At 43.0% G+C, this 20,619-nt stretch overlaps 1 protein-coding gene across 1 annotated transcript in view; it reads right to left on the bottom strand.

The window, feature by feature from the left end:
* Positions 1-20,619, bottom strand: part of PPM1H (protein phosphatase, Mg2+/Mn2+ dependent 1H) — a 146,504-nt gene that overhangs the window by 43,507 nt on the left and 82,378 nt on the right. Inside the window, exon 4 of the mRNA XM_052789619.1 lies at positions 14,328-14,440. Coding sequence (XP_052645579.1) covers positions 14,328-14,440 — 113 coding nt within the window. The remainder of the gene's footprint in view (positions 1-14,327; positions 14,441-20,619) is intronic.

The following is a 20,619-nucleotide window of genomic DNA, read 5'->3' as shown; positions in this document are numbered from 1 at the left end:
CTACTGGCTTCAAATGACTTATGCAAGCACTTTCCAATTATTGATTGGTCATATGTCATGTCAGAACATTTTTACTCCAACAGCAAATGGAAATGGCAAAGCAAATCCTGTTTAACACAAATTTAACTAGTTACCTGCTGAAAGATGACAGGTAATGGAATGACTATAGATCAGCCAGGAGATTTCACATACACTTCTGCAAATGGTTGAGAGGAAATTCTCTCAAACACCTGCCTGTTGCCTCTTAACAATCTGCTATGCTGCATGCAAAACGCAGTCCGATTCTTTCCTGGTGTAATGCCACTGGCTGAAACACAGTCATGAGAGGGAAGAATTTACCCAGTATTCCTACTGCATTCTGCGGTCATGTGTTCACTCACAGAATTGCGTTCTTTTATCTTTCCACTATTTACACAGCTCTGTAAGTATAGTAACGCTTGGTGCTTTCGAAGAGCTGGATGAACTATGTATCATCCCAAAGATTTTAATGCCTGTTTTGGAGCTGTTTCTCAAATATCAGTAGATTAATTCAGTGTTTGGATAGTAGCACAGTGTACCAGCTCTCCTCTTGAATTTGGTGTAGATAAAACAAGCAACTGTCACTTGGATTCCAGTTTCTATATGTTTTAAATGGTTTTTCTGTGATCTTTTCATCCTGTTGATGTGGTATTTACGTGCTAGCTTACTTCTCTTGATTATTCGATCAATTTGCTGGCATTGCTTCATGCCAGGTATTCTGATGGCACTGTAATGCAACCACCAAACACGGTAGCACACGAAGACTGAAAACTTAACCTCTAAATTCAAAACACAGGCATCTTGAGAAAACCAGCCTGGGTACAAATCAGCTTTGTAAAATTAGTAGCACTGGATAACTTTCCAAGTCTTCTGGATATGATATTGGACTAAAATGGTCTCCAAATGATCATCTACTATTGCTAGTATGCAAAAGGAAGGAGCATTATCAAAGAGGAAAGGAACTGGTCACATTTCTGAGGTTCATGTGGCAAACAACAGACAGGTACAGGATGGTGCTACAATGGGAGAGGTGGAAAAAGGCTGTAGTGATGAGGGGAAAACACCTCTGCTTTGACAGACAACAAATCTACTGCTCCTGGACTGCCAGCTCTCCCTTGCAAATAATCCTGTGTAGAAATTAGAAGTGGCAGCAGTGCAACATACATACTGAAGGCTCCCACTGGCACTCCACTGCTACAATTATAAAAAAATATTGTGTGCTTGAAACGACACAGACATGGTGGTTGTAACTCATTACTTTCTTAGGAGAAATTTCTGCAGAATTTTTGATGGAATTTTTTCCCCTTTATGGGATCTGAATATATTACAGGCTTACAAAAATGCCAGTCTAATTAAAAATAATAAAGGTTTGCTGAAAATTTTTCTTTTGGATTTCTGAGACAGTCATTTAAAAATGAATTAAGAACTCTGCCACCTCTTTTCTGCAACAACACCTTTGCTTTTATTTTTGCAATTCCTAAGGTATTCGGCAGCTTTGAACCAGACTCATTTACTCAAAGACAGTGGGCAGTTTTTATAACCTTTTCATATGTAACTTGACTCACTTAAGTAGGCTGCCTTTTAAGGGGACTGTGGGTTTAGTATAGAGCAAGTACTCTGGCAACAGTCTAGACTAGACTGATCAAAGGAGCTGATAAGACACTAACCAAATTTTACACACTAGTTTAAGAGAGTCGTAAGGGATCTACTCATCTTGTGCTTGTCTGAAAGAGCTAATATAAAAACACACATTGATATAACTGCTAGCGCATCAGGCTAATTTTCTAATTATTCTTCGCTTCCCCTTTAATCACCATTTCACAGGAAATCTGTATTTTAAAGACCACTCGGATCAGTCTGGGGTTCACCTTTTTTCTTTGTGCACACCGACATACTTCCTATATATGTTGATAGCTATCATTCTCACTTCTACGGGTAGAATTGGGCCCTGAGGGACTCACATCATATAAAAAGCAATTCAGAGGCAAGTGGGTCAACCTTTCATGTCTCAACTTATTTTCACTAGAAATTGCAGCCACCTGGGATGAAAAGCACAACCCAGCACACAAAAAAAAAAAAATCTTTGGAGGGGGGAATTAAAGCAATGCTGTTGATACCTGGTAAAATAGAGCCTCAGTTTTATGTTTTTCATTAATGTTTTCAGCAGTTGGACTTTATTCAACTTGAAAGTTACAGCTGCTCATAAGAGTCAAATGATTTGATCCGAGGAATTAGACAGCTCTAGATATGAGTAACGGGAAGGATGCAGACATATATGTACAGGTCACTGGTCTGAATTCAACTGTGGTGGGCTCATTATCTTCTTGCCTTTCTGCACCAGATGCTTAGACATTTCATGAGAGCAAAGGGTATTTCTGATGGCCCAAGTGACAAAAATGGACACATTTGTCGGTCATCTCACTGGAGAGGCTGGGTGCAAAAGCCTGGCTGGGGAGCCACCCTGCTCAGTGGGATTTTCCCCTGTGATTGAAGAGGTGCCGAATCAGGCCCTAATTGGGTTTGGAGACTGAACTGCCCTTTCTGTGACCCCACAGTGACAGAGCTGCCAAGCACCGACTGAAGGCTTTTCCCACTGAGCAACCTCCAGAGCCCTGAATTCAATAGCCCAAAGTCAATAACTGCTCACAGGAAGGGAGCCTGGCTGACGTAGCAGCCGCAAACAGCCCAGCAACTGCTTTTAGAGACCCACTCTATACAGTCCTGCAGGACAATTAATTTTGACTTTATACTTCCTAATGGACTAAGCAGCAACATGGCGTCACATGGGCATTACTGCTTCTACCATGCATGAAAGATGCATGTATGCAATGATACAGTGTTCTGAAAGCATTTAGCTTCTTGCGCACCGTGGAATATGAATGTATTATTTTATACCAGAATACAGCTGTCCTATTAAACTGTCAGAAATAGCTACATAGGAAGCAAGAAGAACTCAATGAGATGCAGTGCCCAGAGAGCATCTGATTCTGCCATGTTTAATAGTGACATTTTAATTTCAGCCACACTGGTGAAACACATTATAGCTGCGCCACAGGGTGAGCCTGCCAAAGGCAGACAGATGATTCATGTTTGCAGGGAACAAGTATGTCAACACTAACCAAATATTCTCTGATGACACGGTTGCTTCAGACCCACATCAATCATTAATTTATATCACCAATGAAGCAGTAATTAAAAAACAAAAGTTTTTTTTGGCAGGATAGGAAATTGGGAGTCACAGATCTGCATTGCCCCCCTGGTGCATTGCCCTCCACGCTCTGTGGCTCTGATGCCCTCTCCATGCAGCATCGTCCACAGCGAGCAAACAAACAGGAGAAACTGCTCTTAAGTCTTGAGACCACAGAGACCACTAAGTCACTTATTTTGATCCCTTCTAAAAACAAACTACAGATTTCCCTGAGTCCTATCCCCTTTTTTGAACCCAGCTACCTAACTCCCCACCCACACAAACTACAGGATCGTACTTGCCCTTGTGTTTCACAGATACATGCTCTGCACGACAAGAAAGTATGGTCACTAATCCAGAGCTGGTAAATATTCACAGAAAACACGAATATATTGGGAAAAAAAGTCCCCAAAAGACAGCTGAAGTAGCCTAAAATGGAAGAAACAAAAATGTGATTTTGCATCTCTCTTCTGGCCACTTCACTGAGCATTTTCTGATCCAGAGAAGCCGTGCCCTGAACAACTAAATGTGGGGCAAGTGATGCACCAGCACGTAGGGTGGGACTGGCAGTCACAGCAAATCGTGCAGCGGGCTACATCCACTCAGTCACACGCAAGTGAAAACAAACACCAGGAGCTTAAAAGGCTGCATGTGAATCTACGGAAACTACTACATTTATCTTTTGGATCGACACAACTGCATAGTCCATGGTGATCAGCTAAATGATCTTTTGAGTACTTCAGCATTCACACAGAACCTTAAGTATATGGTTATTTTCTATATTCAGATTTGATACTTCTAAAACAGTATTTGGTGCTTTAGTGTATATCCCCTTTTAAAATGTGATGAATGAAGCAACAAAAGGGTAAAAATCTGCCACTGTGTTGTACTGCTGCTCTCGCACTCAGGATGCAGCAACAACACTGGTTTAAGGAAAATACTAATATATCAATTGCTTTTGCATTTTTAATATGGTTAAAACGGACACCTCTCCTTGAATCAAGCAGGGTTTGGGTTTTTTTCTTTTTTTTTTTTTTTTCCTCCTTCTTTTGTGGAGAACACAATCAGCTGAGAATTGCACAGCATCCTTTCTGAGTTTCTTATGAGAAACAAACAGAGGGAAACTCATACATTTTAGAGGAAGCTATTGTTGGTTACTCTCATTTAACCATACAGAGAAAGAAACACTTTAGTGAACAAGGTCAAGAGTGTAATTTCACTGCTGTCATGGGTCTATTGGGATTCTGGTGTTCAAAACAAAGAGGCATCTCCTACTGTTAGGAGTATTCAGGGGAAACCCTGATTCCATTACACACTTTTTCAGCCAAAAATGATTTGAAACGCAAGATTAAACTGCACATTTCTACAACAGAGGATAAAAATCTGGTAAAGGTGACAAAGAGACACCATTCGGAAAACCCTTTTTGACAGCATATATCAATTCCAAGCCACATGGAGTATGTATCCATTTTGTCAAAAGGTGTTAAGCATTGTGGATTCGGTACAGATGAAGCAGAAGTGTCTGGCCTGCCTGAAGAGGTATTAGAAATGTGTCAATGGAAAAGAAAGAGGGATTAAACTGACAGAAAGAATAAGGCAGGGTTTTATTACATTCAAAGGGGAACCAAGCAGCAGATTTTAATTAGGTGTGTCACAAAATAGCTGAGGAAAAAAAAAAGTAAATCCTATAACTATGGAATCAGTCTAGATGGTACTTGTTTACTGTGGTAACTAAATGCATATATTTAAATAAGCCAGGGAAGAGCAACACTAATGTCTGGTGAGCTTCAAACCAGTTTTGTTTATTTACCTTTTCTTAATTGCTAAGAAATAAAAGAAGAAGTGATTATAAAAAGGTTCAAAAAAATGTTTCTCTCCTCTCTAAATGAAGTACTGGAACTTACAGCCATTACAATTACTGATGACTTTTAATACGTTCAGCCCTGGCAGCTTGGTTTCACTTATTACGAACTGAATTACTGTCCCTTAGTCCCACGCAGACTCATTTCTCAATGTTTTTTTAGAAACCAGGTGAACAAACACCTCACTGCATTGGCAATAATCATGGAACTATAGTGCAAAGCCTTTAAACGGTTTCCTTAATTTTATGAATTAAGGCAGGCTGGGGATAGTGAAACAAACCATTACATAACATTTAGCTGGCATTAAAACAGGTCCCAGCGATGACATATCCATCAACATAAAACCCAGAGGTGAAAGCAGCAACCCTCAGCAACACCAATGGAAAAAAAACCCCAGCTGCCTCCCACCCATAATACCCAAGAGTATTGCCCCAACTCCTACTCGGCATCACTACGAAGAACAAAACAAGCAACAAACCAGAGAGGGGGTAGAGCCAATGAAAACTGCCTCTGTCCTCATTTTCCATCTACTGCCACTCAACAGTCCTGCCACCTGGTTTCTTCACATTTTTCAGCACAAACATCAGGCTGTCCACAGAAAAATTGTGACAGAATAGAAGCACCAGATCATTTTTCTTTCAGCCGAACAAAGCCAATGTTAAGAGGGAACACACTCTCCCTGCTCGCGGCTCTTCCCATGACAATGTAGTCTCATCGTGTATGCCGTCGCTAAAGCAGGCTGCTCGGACGCATTCATTCATCACTTGGGGGAACTTCAACTCCCAACTTTCAACACCCAACCTTCAACTTGGTGAAGTATTACACAAAAGCAGGGTTAAAGTAATTTCCTACAGGAGTGTGCTTTGGCATTTCCTGCAGGAACAATGAAGAACCCTCCCAAACTTCTGCTAAGGCCTTTTGCCGAGTGCCAGCCACCCTGGCTGCTCTGAGGGTTAACATCTCAGCAGCACAACCACCAAGTACAGGCCTGCTCTGGCAGGACACCGATCAATCAGGTGTTCCCAGGTATTTCATTCAGGGGCCTCTTTTCACGTCCTCGCACCAGCACAGAGCCAAGTGTGCTACACCTCTCCTGTGGCAACGCGAAAATCTCCTCCTGCCTTTGAAAAGAACCAGGGAAAGAAATTGTGAAATCCAGTCCCTGCAAAAAGCCCTGAAAGTCACCTTTTGGAGGCACCTACAAGCACGCGAGCTGTTCCTGTGCACACATGTGTAGAGCTTTACGTTGTTTCCAGTTACCCAACTCATTTGTATTTACATTTCTAATGCTTATTTAGTGATTCCTGTGGAGAAGGCCTCTGGGCAAAATGAGGCTGCTGATATATACTCTAAAGCCACTATTCTGGTGGTCTGTTTTTACTAAATGAATTGTATTATTTTTAATAAAGGATCACGAATGGGCAAGTAGAAGCTGTTTCTCAAAGCAAAATAATATTAAGAGATTTCCACAGAAGGGCTTACTTGTCATCTACACTAGCACCTGAGCCAGTCAGCATCTTCCTTACTGCCACCAAAAATAATAAAAATCTGAATTTTTAGAACTGATCTCACATTCCACCCCATGCATTCAACTAATAACTTAGTAAGCAGCGGTGTCGTGGTGCTTAGTTGCTGGCTGGGGTTAAACCACGACAAGCAGTTAAAGGGATTTTCTGCTCCTGGCGGCCTTCCTCTGCCCTATATATTGCATCCAACAGTGAGAAGCACTTGGCCATCACCAACTGTAACTAAATTACTTCAGTTGTTTCTGCATCATTACTCACTCCACAGTTTTAAATTAAATTTAATACTGAGCTTGCAGGTTGTCCACAGAGGAGAGAGCTTGGAGAAGACACATTGCCCAGTCATTTTTGACCCCAGGAGCTGCATGCTTCTAGTTCTCAGTGCCTCTTTGGTGGGCTGCAGCACCATTCCCATGGGACTCTCTTGTGCATTCCCTGCTGTAGTTCAGGTCCGCAAGCGTATTGCTTGTCTGATGCAATCTAAGTATGGAGTTATTATTAGCAGTTGGCTTTATTAACAGTATTTCATTTTAGGGCTAATTATAGACTTTTTTTTTTTGTACTCCTACCCCATCACTAATGGGATGGCACTGGCTATCTGTATGCGATATTTTTGTTTGCTTAATCAGGAAAGTAACTTTTGCTGTTCAACCAGTGGTGACTTTATATGTTTACCTAGACACTTCTAGTGTTGTCGACTCTGGTTCCAGTAGCACTAAACCAAGAGCCAATGAACTACGCTAAAATGCTCTGTAATTAATTGAGTGTACTTTCCTATTGGTTTACATCTGAACTCACCAATCTTTCAGTGAGGACTTCAGCTGGCAGCTAGGAAGCTATTACAAGCTAGTTTATAGTGAGTTTATAGTGACACTGCTAGCACACAAAAACTGCCTGCCATCAGTTCCAGCATCCTTAGGTTGGAGATTTGCTGCCCTCATGGGATTAATTTTGCCTGTGATGATTTCAGTGTATTCTTCATTTGAACACAGCTAAGTCCAGGGTTGCAATGATGATACACAACCACGCTTCTGTATCATGGCTGAACACCATGCCACCAATTACTCAGGCCGTGCAGGGAAATGAACAAAGAAGTGCAGTCACATCACTGTGGCCAGCTCTGAGCCTCAGGACTGGTATCTGTGGAATCAAAGTCTTTTTCTTTGCTGTCCAGGGTATCACATTCATCTCCAGGACGAGTTACTATGGCAACTAAACCTGGGCTTAGTGGATGAAGGCATTGCTGTGCAAGTCAGTGTTTATTTTGCCAGTAACATGTCTGGGATATGGCTGACCATGTAAGATGGAAGAAGCACAGATTCTCCCTGCCCCCCACTCTTCACTGTCTTACCACTGAGGAAGTCAGAATGACTTTTAGCACCTAAAGCATCACATCTACTTTGATCTCTGCTTTTCTGCTTAATTCAGCAGCAGTTGCAGGATATTGGAACAAGCTGGAGCAAGAAGTAAAAGCAGACTGAAAGTCGCACTCTTTGCTCACTCTGCATCAGTGAATTTTTACCCAAGCCCTGCTTCATTCACCTATGCAGAAGTGACAAGGGAAGCCCTTGCTAAAAGCCCCAGGAGCAGGGCTCAAGCTGCATTGCGTAGCTGCTGCTGAGACTGAATGGCCTGGGGTGCTTGGCAAGCTCACGGAACTCAGGGCATGCAAAAAGCTTTCCAACACAGTAAGGACGACAGCAGACTTGAAACATTCACCAAGCAAGCCTGGGGTGCTCCCCCTGGCCCTCCTCCCATAGTACGGATGGGAACTGGAGGTCCAAGGTACCCAGCCTGCTTGGCATGCCTTGGCCCTGGCCCAGTAACACTGGAAAGAAGAACCTGCAGGTCTCTCTGTGATCAGTTACAAAGGCACAGATTAAAAAGATGGTTTTGAGCTTAATGCACTGCACTAGGAGATCTGGCTTCTGGTATATCTGCTTATGCCAAAAGCTGCCTCTATTAGAGGTCACAGGCTCTTTATACATCAGTAAAGTAAGGGTAAAGAGTGATTAAAATTGCGTATCAGCACCCTTTGCCCATCTTGCCTCAGACACTACGAGCTCTACAGGCTACACATGCAACATACATGCGAAGATGTTATTACAGTGGGAATCTTTCCTTGATCAGTGCTTATATTCACCAATAAAAATAGGCAGCAGGGGAATTTTTACTTGCAGTAGCAGCAACCAGCTTTTTTTGTCTGGCTTTGATTAGTTTGTTTTTGTTGGTTTTAATTTTTTGTTTCTTTTTTTAAAGGCTGAAAACCTATGAGAATTAAAAATTTAATAGAATTCATCACTCCTGGAAACTAATACCAATGAACTGTGGCTTTCCAGTTTACTGGTATTACTTAAATAGCCAAAATTCCTCTCCTTCCTCATAATCTGGAACATAAGGACTTCATGGGTAGATGATGTCTGTGTGTTAGGACCAAAGACTTAACTGAATGTTCCACTCACCGAAAATGTTTACAATGGCTTCAACACCTGCTGGACTACCATAGACACTGCTAAGGTATGTGCTCTCCCAGGAAAAACAAGAGTTTGGAGAAGAGGCAGGACATTTGTTTTGTCTTCAAAAGCCTATGAACATTTACTGCCAAATAATTCTTTCTGCCAAGTCAGTGCTGGATATGATGTGCCAGTACCATGGAACTCATCATCCACTGGATCACTAGAAAATGCTCTTCCTCATCACTGCACTTTGAGTGCAATGACTTATTTCTGATCCAACACCTTTTCTCCACACCTCACTTAAAATGTTTCCTGAAGTGCCTCCAAAAGCTTTACCCAGCACAAAATCCTGCAATATCTGAGGTTGCTGCTATTCCTACGAATCCTGTGCTCTTGCTTCTCCCTGGAAGGAGGCCAGGCAGGAGAAGGGAAGCAGAAGCGCTTTCTGCACGCCTGCAAGTTAGGCTTCTAAGGAAAATAAGCAGGGGAAACAGAGAGCTGGGACTTGGCCGTATCTCCTGAGTGCGACTAAGATGCCATGCTTTTTTCCAATATTTTTGGCTAGGCAGGATCAGACCTCTCCACCTATCAAACTGCAGTCAGTGAAGGAGAATGCGTGTGGGAGAGGCTCACTTTGTCTTGAATTCAGTCTCTCCTCACTATATAGGCTCCTGAGCAGACGAGGCTTAGGTCATCTGTTGCCCTGAAATGATCAAACATTTATTATTTTCCAGTGATTACATCAAAGAATGAATAATAATCTAAAAAGGGGATGTGCACATAAGAGTGGCCAAAATACAATCCATAAGTGTTGCTCTCGCCTCTTGGGAGGCATCTTTTGAGTATTTGGAGGAATGAGAACTTCAGAGGATGAAAAGGAGTCACCACGGATTGCGTGGTCCCAGGGTGAAAAGGCCCTGCATGTGGTTCAGAGGTTTGCAGCTCTTTTTGTCCCATCTTTAGGAGGAGACAGGAAAAAGACCATTTTTCCAAATACTGCAGACTGGAGAAGCTTAGTAACTGAGTTAGTCTTTCCTCTAGAGACCTCTGAGTACTAAGTATGAAGCACAGTTATTGTTGTTTATGGAGACACAGATGTAAGGAGACAGACAGGGCTTAGGCAGACCACTCAAGGAAAACAGGGAAAATATACTCCATTTAGATTAGAACATAGGTAGTTAAGAAAATCAGAAAATTAAAGTTTCTGAAAAATGCTGTAAACCAAAGACTAAAGCAAACTAGTTCTACAATAGTAATACACTAGAACACTTTTTGGTTTCCATCCTTACACAGTGTTTGTGCTTCTGGCAAAAATCACCCTGCTGGACTGCCTCGAGGAAGAGGTCAGATACCATGAACCACAAAAATGGTCAGAATCATCAATTCTGACTTCTCAGAAATTCTATTTAAGCTACAGTGCCAGTCAGCAAATACGTGGCTGTTTCAATGCCTCTCTCATATACTTCATAAAAGCAGATTAATCCCCCAAATTTGACTTCCTACAACGAGAAGTATGCATGAGTGAAGCAGCTGACAAGCACCATGACACAGAAGAGAAGGAAGTATGAATGTAGTGAGATTCAACACTAGCAGCAAATCCAGAAAGAACTGAAACAGTAAACAAAATAGAATTCAATTTTCAATTCACAATTTTATTACACTGGGCGCAGTCAGTGTTATAAACACGTTCTCCCACATCTGGGAACCTGAAGCACCAATGAAGTTGCTTAATGTGCACCCACACAGAAGCGCCACAAAAACGTTCACTCAATGAGCTCCTGTCATTTAACAATCCCAATTGCCTTAGCATTGATTCTACACTTGCAAAAAGGAGGAGAAAATCTATTCTGGACATGCGGACGTATGTTCTAGCAGAGGATGAATATGCCCTGAAAACATAAGCACAGGAGAGCAAAAGCAAGGAGGCAAAAAGATGATAAAAAAAGCTGATGAAGCAAAGCAAAAAATCCAGTGACCCTGCAAGTCTGTGAAGCCTCCGAAGCATCAGGCTCTTTGCTTTGATCCTGTGTTCTGCCAATAAATCAAAAAAGCCCAAGAACCCATTTGCAGATTTAGTGAGTGTTTCAGGGCCTATGGAAAAGTCAAATCAACTTGCGGTGTTCTGCTTCTAATATAATGATAAAAGCACAGCTACCCTACGTGGCTCCAAGCACAGCACAAAATGGCAGTGCCTGCAATCTCTGAGCAGATCCTTAGCCAGACAACATGAAAGCCAGAAGAACACTTGTGCCAAAGATAGTCAACATGATCATATTGCATTACAGTCACTGTAGCGATACTGGGCAAATGTTATGTTGCATGAGGCTATACAATAATTGTGCAGTAATCAGTAAAAACATTGAGTCCCTGTTTTACTACTGCTTCATCACTAGCTATAAAACAACATCCTAATAATGAGCATAAAACTAAAAAGAACCGAGATTAACAAGGCATGTTATGGCAGTTTAGAAGTAAAAGTCACTTTAGCAATATAAAATTGAACAATACTATTTAAAAGAATGAGCAGAGAAGATTTACTATTCCTCATTAAAAAAAAAAAAGCAGCTATTCTGAGAGCCTGGCCTAGTTGCCATAGTGTATATGTCAAAACTGGTAAGCAAAGCACAGTGCCTCAATGCTCACCAGAAAAGCACTGTATATTGGATAGCTGACTATAGCACTATCAGTCCCTAATTAGGTAACTTTGCATGGACAATGCTAACCACTTAGGCAAAGAGAGAGAGAGAGAAAAACATTAGAAAAAGCTTTGGCCAATATTCAGACATGAATTTTGACTGTACAAGTAGGTATATTTATGGCAGAGTCCAAGAATGATCAGACAAGCCATTAGCGAATGAAAGCTGCTCCCTCCGAGTTGTTTTTATCAGGCTCTGAATACATCACCTCATTTTTAGTAGGGTTCTGGTATCATGTGCAGTTAACGTATAATTATTACAGAACTGTGATTGCATCGTTAGCAGAAGTTTAGTTATATCATTGACATTAGTGATGCCATAACATCAAGCTCAGTAATAGTTCATAACGAAACCTACAATTAGCACAATTTTCCCTCCCTTTTACACCAACCAAAAGTGTTCAGCTTGGAGAAGCCTAATAGTCCATATAGAAGTGAGCTAGGGCTGAACCTGAAAGGATTGCTGGCTGGTAATTTAGTAATATGGTAATTAAAGTCTTTTCATGATGTAATTACACATCAACTACAAAAGGACAGCTGCTATACAACACTGCCAGGGTATGTGGCATGAAATGATTAGATTTGAGAAGCTTTGGTGGTTAAACTGAATACCACAGACGTTAAGTCTGAGGTGTAGCTGGCACTGCATAGCACATTATTATTCAAGTCTCACACTTGACGTTTCCTTAGTCTCATTGTGATAGTAACAGTTTGTTGCACGTACCTTGGTCCTGTGACAGCAGAAGCTGTTCAAAACCCACCTTTAAAAGCTCCTGCTGTTTTGAAGTTGCCTGGAATTAAAAGACCTAACCTTCTTCTGGGCAGAGACAGAACAAACGAGGTTTGCGTGAACACAAAATGTTTATTTCCCACCCCTGCAGCACAAAACCTCCTTGCACAGACTCTAGTCTGTGGGAAATGTAACTTGATTTATTTGTAGGCTTTTTCCAGTGGGGAAGCGGAGAGGGGAGGAGGAGGACAGAGAAGAGGCACAAATGAGTAGGTGAACTCAAAGAAACTAAAGCTCAGCTGAAGAACTGAGGGTTTCAGCATCTAGTTCCAACAGCAACAAGCACAAGTCCCATTTGGGTGAAAAAACAAATCCCACCCTTCTCAAGAGCAGACAAACATTTTTTTACGTAGTTTCCTTATTGTATTTCTCACCGCCCTCATTTGTATCTGTACAAACCACAAAGTTGACCATGCAAGGCATGAGACAGCAAAAAGGAACATATTTTTCCAACTAACATGAATAAAACTTCTTGGCTACATGACTGGGCTCTTAAAAATACAGGAATGCAGTGTGCACCCTGGCAGTAGGCGGACAACCTCAGAGCTGCTTTTCTACTCCTAAAATGTCCTTTTAGCGATGAGGAACAACTTAGATGTTTTGCAATAGCTGGTTTTCTCCCTTTCTGAAACATGGGAAGTGGGGACTTGGCAGGAGAGAGGCCCAGACCAACTCATCTACACTTTAAAGCTTTTATTTTCTTGAGCTATGAAAATCTAGAATTGGGCTTATTCGAAAGAGAAAGATTTTGGGAATCCAGAGAATTCTCCTCAGTATGCAGAAGGTTTCCATGAGGTCCATTTGGAAAGTGCAAAACCAAACTATTTTGGATCTGGAGGGACCCTGTTACCTACAAGATGCAAGGAATGAGTAGAAAAATTTGAGTCCTGGTTCAAACAAGACCCAGCCTTGCCAATGGCTTCCCTTCTAATTCCTGCTCTTCCTGCTTTTCTGAAGAGATGTTTCTGATGAGCTTGATGAACATTCAAAGCCTACTGAAGACTTAGTGGCTTTAACTATAGTGGACACTTGGGCTAATTCAAGATCACTGTCAACAAGTTTCTTCCCACTGGGTGTCAGAGGCTGCAGTGGAGCTGAGGCTGCTCTCAAGAAGCAGAGAAGGAATCCTGGGGGAACCAGAAGCAGCCAGTCATTTAAGAACAAAGATCTCAACTATGCAGAAGTAGGTCCTGCATGGCCAATTTTACACAGCACACTTTTAAGACACAATAAAGCAATTTAGCCAACTCAATGGAAGAGACTCAACTGTACTTCAAGTACGAGAGCAGAGGAAAACATGATTATTTCTAATTTAATGGCAAAAGAGCTAAAATTTAGGGCAGCTAGCGGTTCTGATGACTAGACAGGTGGTCTGCTCAAACATGTTTGCAGCTACCCTCTATGAGGACTCATTTGACATTTGAACCAGTGCAGCACTACCAGCTGTTCCACATGCAGTCACTTTATCAGTGTTCAAAACACAATCTACTACACACCCAGCATCTCTTCTGTCTCAGTGGCTCTTTAGCGTCTTTCCACTTCTCTGCAACCATCAAGTCATTCAGAAACTGCGGTGGGGCCAGAAGCGTTGTCAACCTCCCTGACTGCAACCGCCACTTGACAAGACACTGGAAGCTTATCACTGCCATTTGCATTAATTTCCCTGAGAACCGTTAAGTGTCCAGCCAAGAAACAGAATCCTCTTGTGATACTGTTTGCAACTAAGCAAGTTGGTAACACGAGATCTGGGGAGTTTGGGGTGAAGGAATAGTTGGGGAGACACCACGCTTACTCACCTGCTATCACCAGCATTTGCCACGTAAAGCTTCCCCAATAAATACACCACCACGAGGGCTGTGCAGCCGCCAGAAATACTGTACACGGTCCTCTCTCGTTCTATTTGCAAATCCTATGGGAAAAGAGAACAAGATTTATAATGATGGCATTGCAATAAATGTTTTAGAAAATGAAGATTCCCCTAAAAAAGTAATAAAAAAAGAGTCTTTCTTAGACTGCATGTCCCACTGCCTTTCTTTACTGTTGCAGCTATGGCCACATGGTCAGGCAGAAGAACAGAAAGTCAAAGAGTACCTATTACTTATGATACAAAGATGTTTGGGAGAAATCAGGACAGGAGGTTGTAAAACATCAGGCACCAAGGAACAAATGGCAACTCTGAGGGATGCAAGGGAATTTGCTATGGAAAAGCACAATGAAGGCAAAGAGAAATGTAGCTTCACAACAGGTACCTGGTGGTATAATTGGAGAGTGCTTTACATAGACAGCAAATAATTAATGAGACCTAGCTCCAACATGAATAACTACCTGCTCTCCAAAAGGGACGCTAGGTTTGAGCAGCATATACCTTTACAAACAGCAGCAAGACACACTCATGCCACAAAGCTACCCTTCAGAAACACAGGGAATGGATGGATGCTAAACTTGTTAAGGGGTCAGGGCGGGGGGGGGGGGGGGAAGGTCAGTAAAACAGTATTTACTGACAAATACTAGGTGTTCACAGACTTTGCAGGATGAAGCACAGTATTTAACCCTGTGTGTCATCTCACTGCTTTTGAGGTCCTGAAAAGACTTAATTTTATGCATGTGCACAGGTGCAAATTTAAGGAGGTACATACCTACTCAAATAGCTCTTTCTGTGCTTAGCTTCCTACTAAACTAAAAACCCTCCTGCTTAACAGAAGTGAAGAACACAAGTCATATCTGTCACCAACAATCAATCAAGCCCAGGAATGAAAAAATACATACATACATATATATATAGTCCATATATATATATATATCTATTGTCCCAGGAAAGCTTGGAGAACATGAAAGACACAAGTAAATGAGCTATTTTTCAGTACACCATACATTTTAAACAAAAATTGAAGTATATGCCAATGAATTCATTCTACTGCCTCTTAGTTTAGTTTGGGGTAATAACACAGCGTGTTACAAATTACCCTCCTCTCCTGTGTCCAGAATCAAATCCAATTTCAAACTGGTCTTTCCTCGTAATACTGGATTCAAACAGGGAACATCATTTAACATTGCTATTGCAAGTACTGGCAGTTCTTTTCAGCTAAAGCCTGCCTACTTGTAAGAGTTTTTTATTATGAATATATTTGTTTGCCTGTGTGTGTGTGCATACACACACAAGAGCTATGCTTCAGCCATTTTCATATTTGCAGTGAGCAACAAACAGCTCAAATTGTCCGTGCCTTAGGGTATGGGATTTAGAGCTTTATTTTAGAGCTAAATTTATCAGAGGAAAACCACTACAACAAATGTAAACCATGACAGCTGCAATTTGATTGAAAATCTGCAGAGTTGGAGGGGGCCGGGGACCACGCTTTGTTTCTGGCAAATTTCAGGAGAGGGAGGTGACCCAGGGCAGCGGCAGGGATGCTCGGCAGCGCTCGGCCACTGTGCTGAGCAGGCTGAGCAGAGGTGTCTGTCACAAATAACGTGACTCCTTGCTGGCCGGTGAACATCGGGACCGAACCCATTTGTGGCACGAATACAGAACTGAGGCAGGCAGTGTGGAAGGGACAGCAAGAAACACGCAGCGCTGCCCGACAAGGCCATCATCTGCCGCACACGGGAACTGCACTCTGCTGCTGGAGCAACTTGGGGGTTTTACCGCTCTCATTGACTTGTGGTTTTCCTTTTTCTTTCCTTTTTTTTTTTTTTTTTTAAATTTTTTTTTTTTTTGGAGGGGGGCAGCTGGGTGAGGACCAGGAGGAAAACACCTCCAAGCTAAGAATCAAATCTTGCAGAACCTTTGGTCACAGACGTGGGCCTGTTATAAATGCCTCTTTATCTAATCTTGCCATAGAGAAGCTGATTTTCCTCCCCATGGTTTCTACCTATTTTTAAATTAAGCTGAAAAGAACAGTTCAAAGGGAGCAGACATTTCTAACCATCAAAATAATTTAAACTTACAAATACTACAGTGGATTTTCCAGGCACTGCCAGGAATTTTAAAAAGTCTTCATCTCCACAGTTCAGAGTATCCTCCGAGACCCTCAAACAACGTACAATTCCTCACCTGGTTTCAGCTCTGTCATACGTACACTTTGCAAGTGCTGGAATGCCTAAATTAAAATTTATTTCTTTCAATAAACAGAATTCAGAAGCATCTATTATAGGAGAGAAGATGGATGATCCTTAGGGCCTCATTTTCAGCGTTTCCTTGACTTAAACTAAATCTGTGTACTGGATTTTTTCGAATCATTGCTGTTCATGGGCTCTTCCATCTAGTTGTTGTTTGGAACTTGAATTTACTACCGTGACTTGCGAGAGTATATTCAGTGCCATGTTTAATTTGATAGGAAGTACTTTGTTTGACATTTCCTTTTTTGGGGGGAGGGAAGGAAGGGAAGGCTTTCCTACAGCTCGACAAGATTCAAGGGGGAAAAACAAACCAAAATAAAATAAAGCCCACCAACGCCACTAACTCATTCTGGTGTAGAGACATTAGCTTTTAATGAAATACTTTATGACAGTGTTGCTGGGAAAGTAGTGCAGTGCAAAGGGGGCAGAAGCCCCCAAATGCCTCTGAAGTCTTCACTAGTGTAAAGGGCCTCATTCTGGACAAAGTCGGAGCGTATACAAAGCTTTCCTCATTTTCCACCTGGAGAAAGATTTCAGAGCAAGCTTCCCCCCCCCCCCCGCCCCTTTCCTTTTTTCCTCCTCTTTTCTGTCGCATGCGGCTCATCCCCGCACAGCCATCTGCGTGCGGGGAAGAGCCGAGCAACGCTGGGCAGAATCAAACGATGGGCCGTGCGTGCCACTCAGACCCTGACGGGAAAAAAGAAAGGCGGCGGGGGGGGGGGGCGGACTCCTCTATCCTCTGTTCCAAAGGCCATCGTCTCACGCCAAGGAAGCAGCTAACTTAGCCTGCGCTCTGCCCCCCCCCCGCTCGGGAGGCCTGCCGCAGCGGCGGCAGGCGCGGGGGGCCGGCAGGGGCTGCCTCACGCCCGGTGCCCCGGTCCGCCTGCCCCGGCGGCAGCAAGGCCCGCCGAGGACGCCCCGAAGCGCCGCGGGGTGCGTTTCCCGAGCGGGCGGGCGGCCGGCCGGGCGGAGAGCTCGGTTTCTCGGCCGGCGGCAGAAGCAGGCCCTAGGGCGCGGGCAGAGCCCCGGGCCGGACCGGACCGTCCCGTCCCCGCGGCGCCCGGCTCGCTGAGGCTCAGGCCCGGCCTGCCCCGAGCGAAGGCAGGGGCCCACGGCGCCCGCCGACGCTCGCTGCCGAAGCGGGAGGAGGGTGACGCCACGAAGCCCGTCACCAGCCGCCGGCTCCCGCGCCCTCGGACCGGCGGCGGCTTGCTCCTGCCACCTTGCGGAGCCCCCGCTCCTCCTTCCTCCCGCCCGCCGCCACCCACGCGTGCGGGGCGCTGGCCGCGGGGAGACGGCGTGGAGCAGCAAGCGTGGCGGCACGAAAGGTGACCGCCGGCTGCCGCCGACGCCAAGTTGCAGAAGTTTAGGGCCTTCAGGACAGAGCTGGGAACGTTCAGATTGCGGGATCGTCATCGCCACAAGCTAGCAGACCGCGACAACAACTAAAACCGCATTTTTCATCTATATCCGTCCTCAGAGAGGGAGCGGCCCTTCCTCCAGGATCTCAAAATTGCTATGAGAGAAAGCAGCTTTACTCCCTATGCACAATCAGGTATCTGCTTAAAAAAAAAAAAAAAAAAATCACGTTTCAGAAGGCATAAAGACAAAATTAAGTCCTTAATCTGCTTTGCCTCTGTCAAAAAGACACCAAAATGACTGTAACACTGTTTCAACCCTCCTCGTTTCTACTAGCTATTTAATAAGAGGAAACTTTTCAAAAGGAAAACCCTACAACATATGTTGCTCTCTCAAGATTGTTCAAACTGAAGGGGCACCACTCTTGCAAAAGCACCTGTCTAGATTTCAACTGAGTAAAAAAAAAAAAACCTCAATAAAGAAGAAAATCATGATACAATGTATACAAACTTATACCTTCCAATAAATCAATACAGACTAGTTCTGTGACGTTTTTTCCCATCCAAAATTAAACAGGGTTCAGTGCGGAATAGGTGCTCTCTCCCCTTAATCTTTCTTTAAAATACATATTACATCACACACGTGTATACAAGGTTAAATACAGGGAGGGGATTATAGTTTGATGCTTCTGTCTGGTACAGAACAGCACTTGGAAACATCCCACCTGGCTACCCAGAACTGGATCTATAAATGCACATCTTAAAACTCAAGAGATGAAAATTAAGAGGATTTGACTTACAATACCTTCAGAACTTGAGCTTATTTACCCTTTCAACTGGCATAATTGTGATCACTGACACTTACTGACATTGAGCATTTTTTATTTTTTAAACAGGACAGTAAATTATCTGAGAACACAACACAGAAGCTTGCTAATCCTACTTCCAACACAATCAGAGAACACCATCTAGAAGTACTTCAAAAAGGGGACAGCTCAATTGTTAAATTTCTAACTCAGGCAATGACTTGGCCTGTGTCAGCTTTCCACAGCGTTTTACTGCATGTAGCTGTCAGACAAGCACTGTCCAAAGGAAACCACACCCAGTAAAGGTAAAAATTTTAAAAAGCCTTTTGAAAGGGATGAATTGCATTTTATTTGAGACTTGAGGCAAAAACAGGGAGAGCTTAGCTAGAATTCAAAAGGCAGTTGGGGAAAAAATTAATGGTATGCTAAATGCTCGCAGGAAAAGGGTTCATCATTAGATGAACCCGTCAGGTTGGACTGTTTAAAAGGAGAGGGAAAAAAAAAAAAAGGTACCTGTATCTACTCAGCATTTTTACCAGTTCAAAGGGCTCCTTTGCAGGGAAAAACACCAAGAAGTCTGCCTACGTGTCCAGGAAACATGAGCTTTCACCAAGTGCCAGGTAAAATGATACACTCTGCTGGCACAAAACCCTCATACATTATGCACATCTCAACTGCACTGACCTAACTCAACATCATCCGTGATGTTACAGTACAAAATAGGGCAGAATAAACAATGCGCTGTGGAAGAGGCCCAAAAATCTTCACCCAAAGACTACTAGGAGTGTAAGTTAGCAGGAATTTAGACAGAGGTAGAAGGAAGATCAATCATTGCAAGCATAGACGAGACTCAGGAGTGTTGATCTTATGAACCACTCCCTTACATGGACAAAAGAAAAGACTTTTTTGCCTAAACCAATTATAAGCACAAGACCCCCCCGAGAGCTTAAAGTAGATATAATTATCTATTGCTTTTCTTAATCTGACCATTTTTGTAAGACTTGCCTTTAATATAAAACTTAATGCTGAAATTATATTGCATTCTGGTAGACACAGAGTCATACAGCAAAGACATGAACTTCAGCTGTCTGATAAAGAGCAGAAGTGGGAATTAAGGTATCTGATCTGTAGCATATGAACAAAGACACAGGGAGGAAAATAAAATATTCTCTGAACTTCAAGTTTAGAAAAAGGGAGGACAGATTACTATGACCTGTACATGGAATACCCAGACACCATAACTGTAGCAAGTTATCCAGGGTTTCTGCATTTGTCATACTCTATAAAAGCCCTCCCAAGCAGTCAGGTACCTGGACATGAGCTGAGATGGTCTTCTGTGTGAACACCTACCAAACAGAGGTGTGAACTCAAAATAAAGCAGGGCAATAACAGCCCTGCTCACTCGGATGTGTTCAGGAAGGCAGTGATGGGTAATGCACATGTTACTCTCCTAAGAAAGGTAGAGCACTTGAAACAGCCCTTCTTTAGTTCTCCTACTTTTGCTTTCCAGTCCCATGAAACTCCATTTCCTATCTCTCCTGCACTTGGAGCCAGTTTCAACAGGAGAGAGTCACGTCACACACTCAGAGCCCGGCAGTCTTCTGGCCTGAAAATTGCCCCAACCAAAGCATGAAATCAGTGTCCCTCTCTTAAGCATGCTCTCAACCCACTAGGGTGCAGTGCATGTGCAATGTCATCTTTTCCTTTCTTTCTCGACAAAGAAGGCAGCAAGCTTGTCCTCCCTTTCTGAAAAGGGCATGCTAAACTGACAGGAGATTTTCATGCATCTTCTTTCTTTTCAGCTAGCA

The sequence above is a fragment of the Harpia harpyja genome, chromosome 6 (genome assembly GCF_026419915.1).
Source record: "Harpia harpyja isolate bHarHar1 chromosome 6, bHarHar1 primary haplotype, whole genome shotgun sequence".
Taxonomy (NCBI): domain Eukaryota; kingdom Metazoa; phylum Chordata; class Aves; order Accipitriformes; family Accipitridae; genus Harpia; species Harpia harpyja.
Note: the sequence above shows the minus strand (reverse complement) of the source record. Positions and strands in the feature narration are given on the sequence as shown.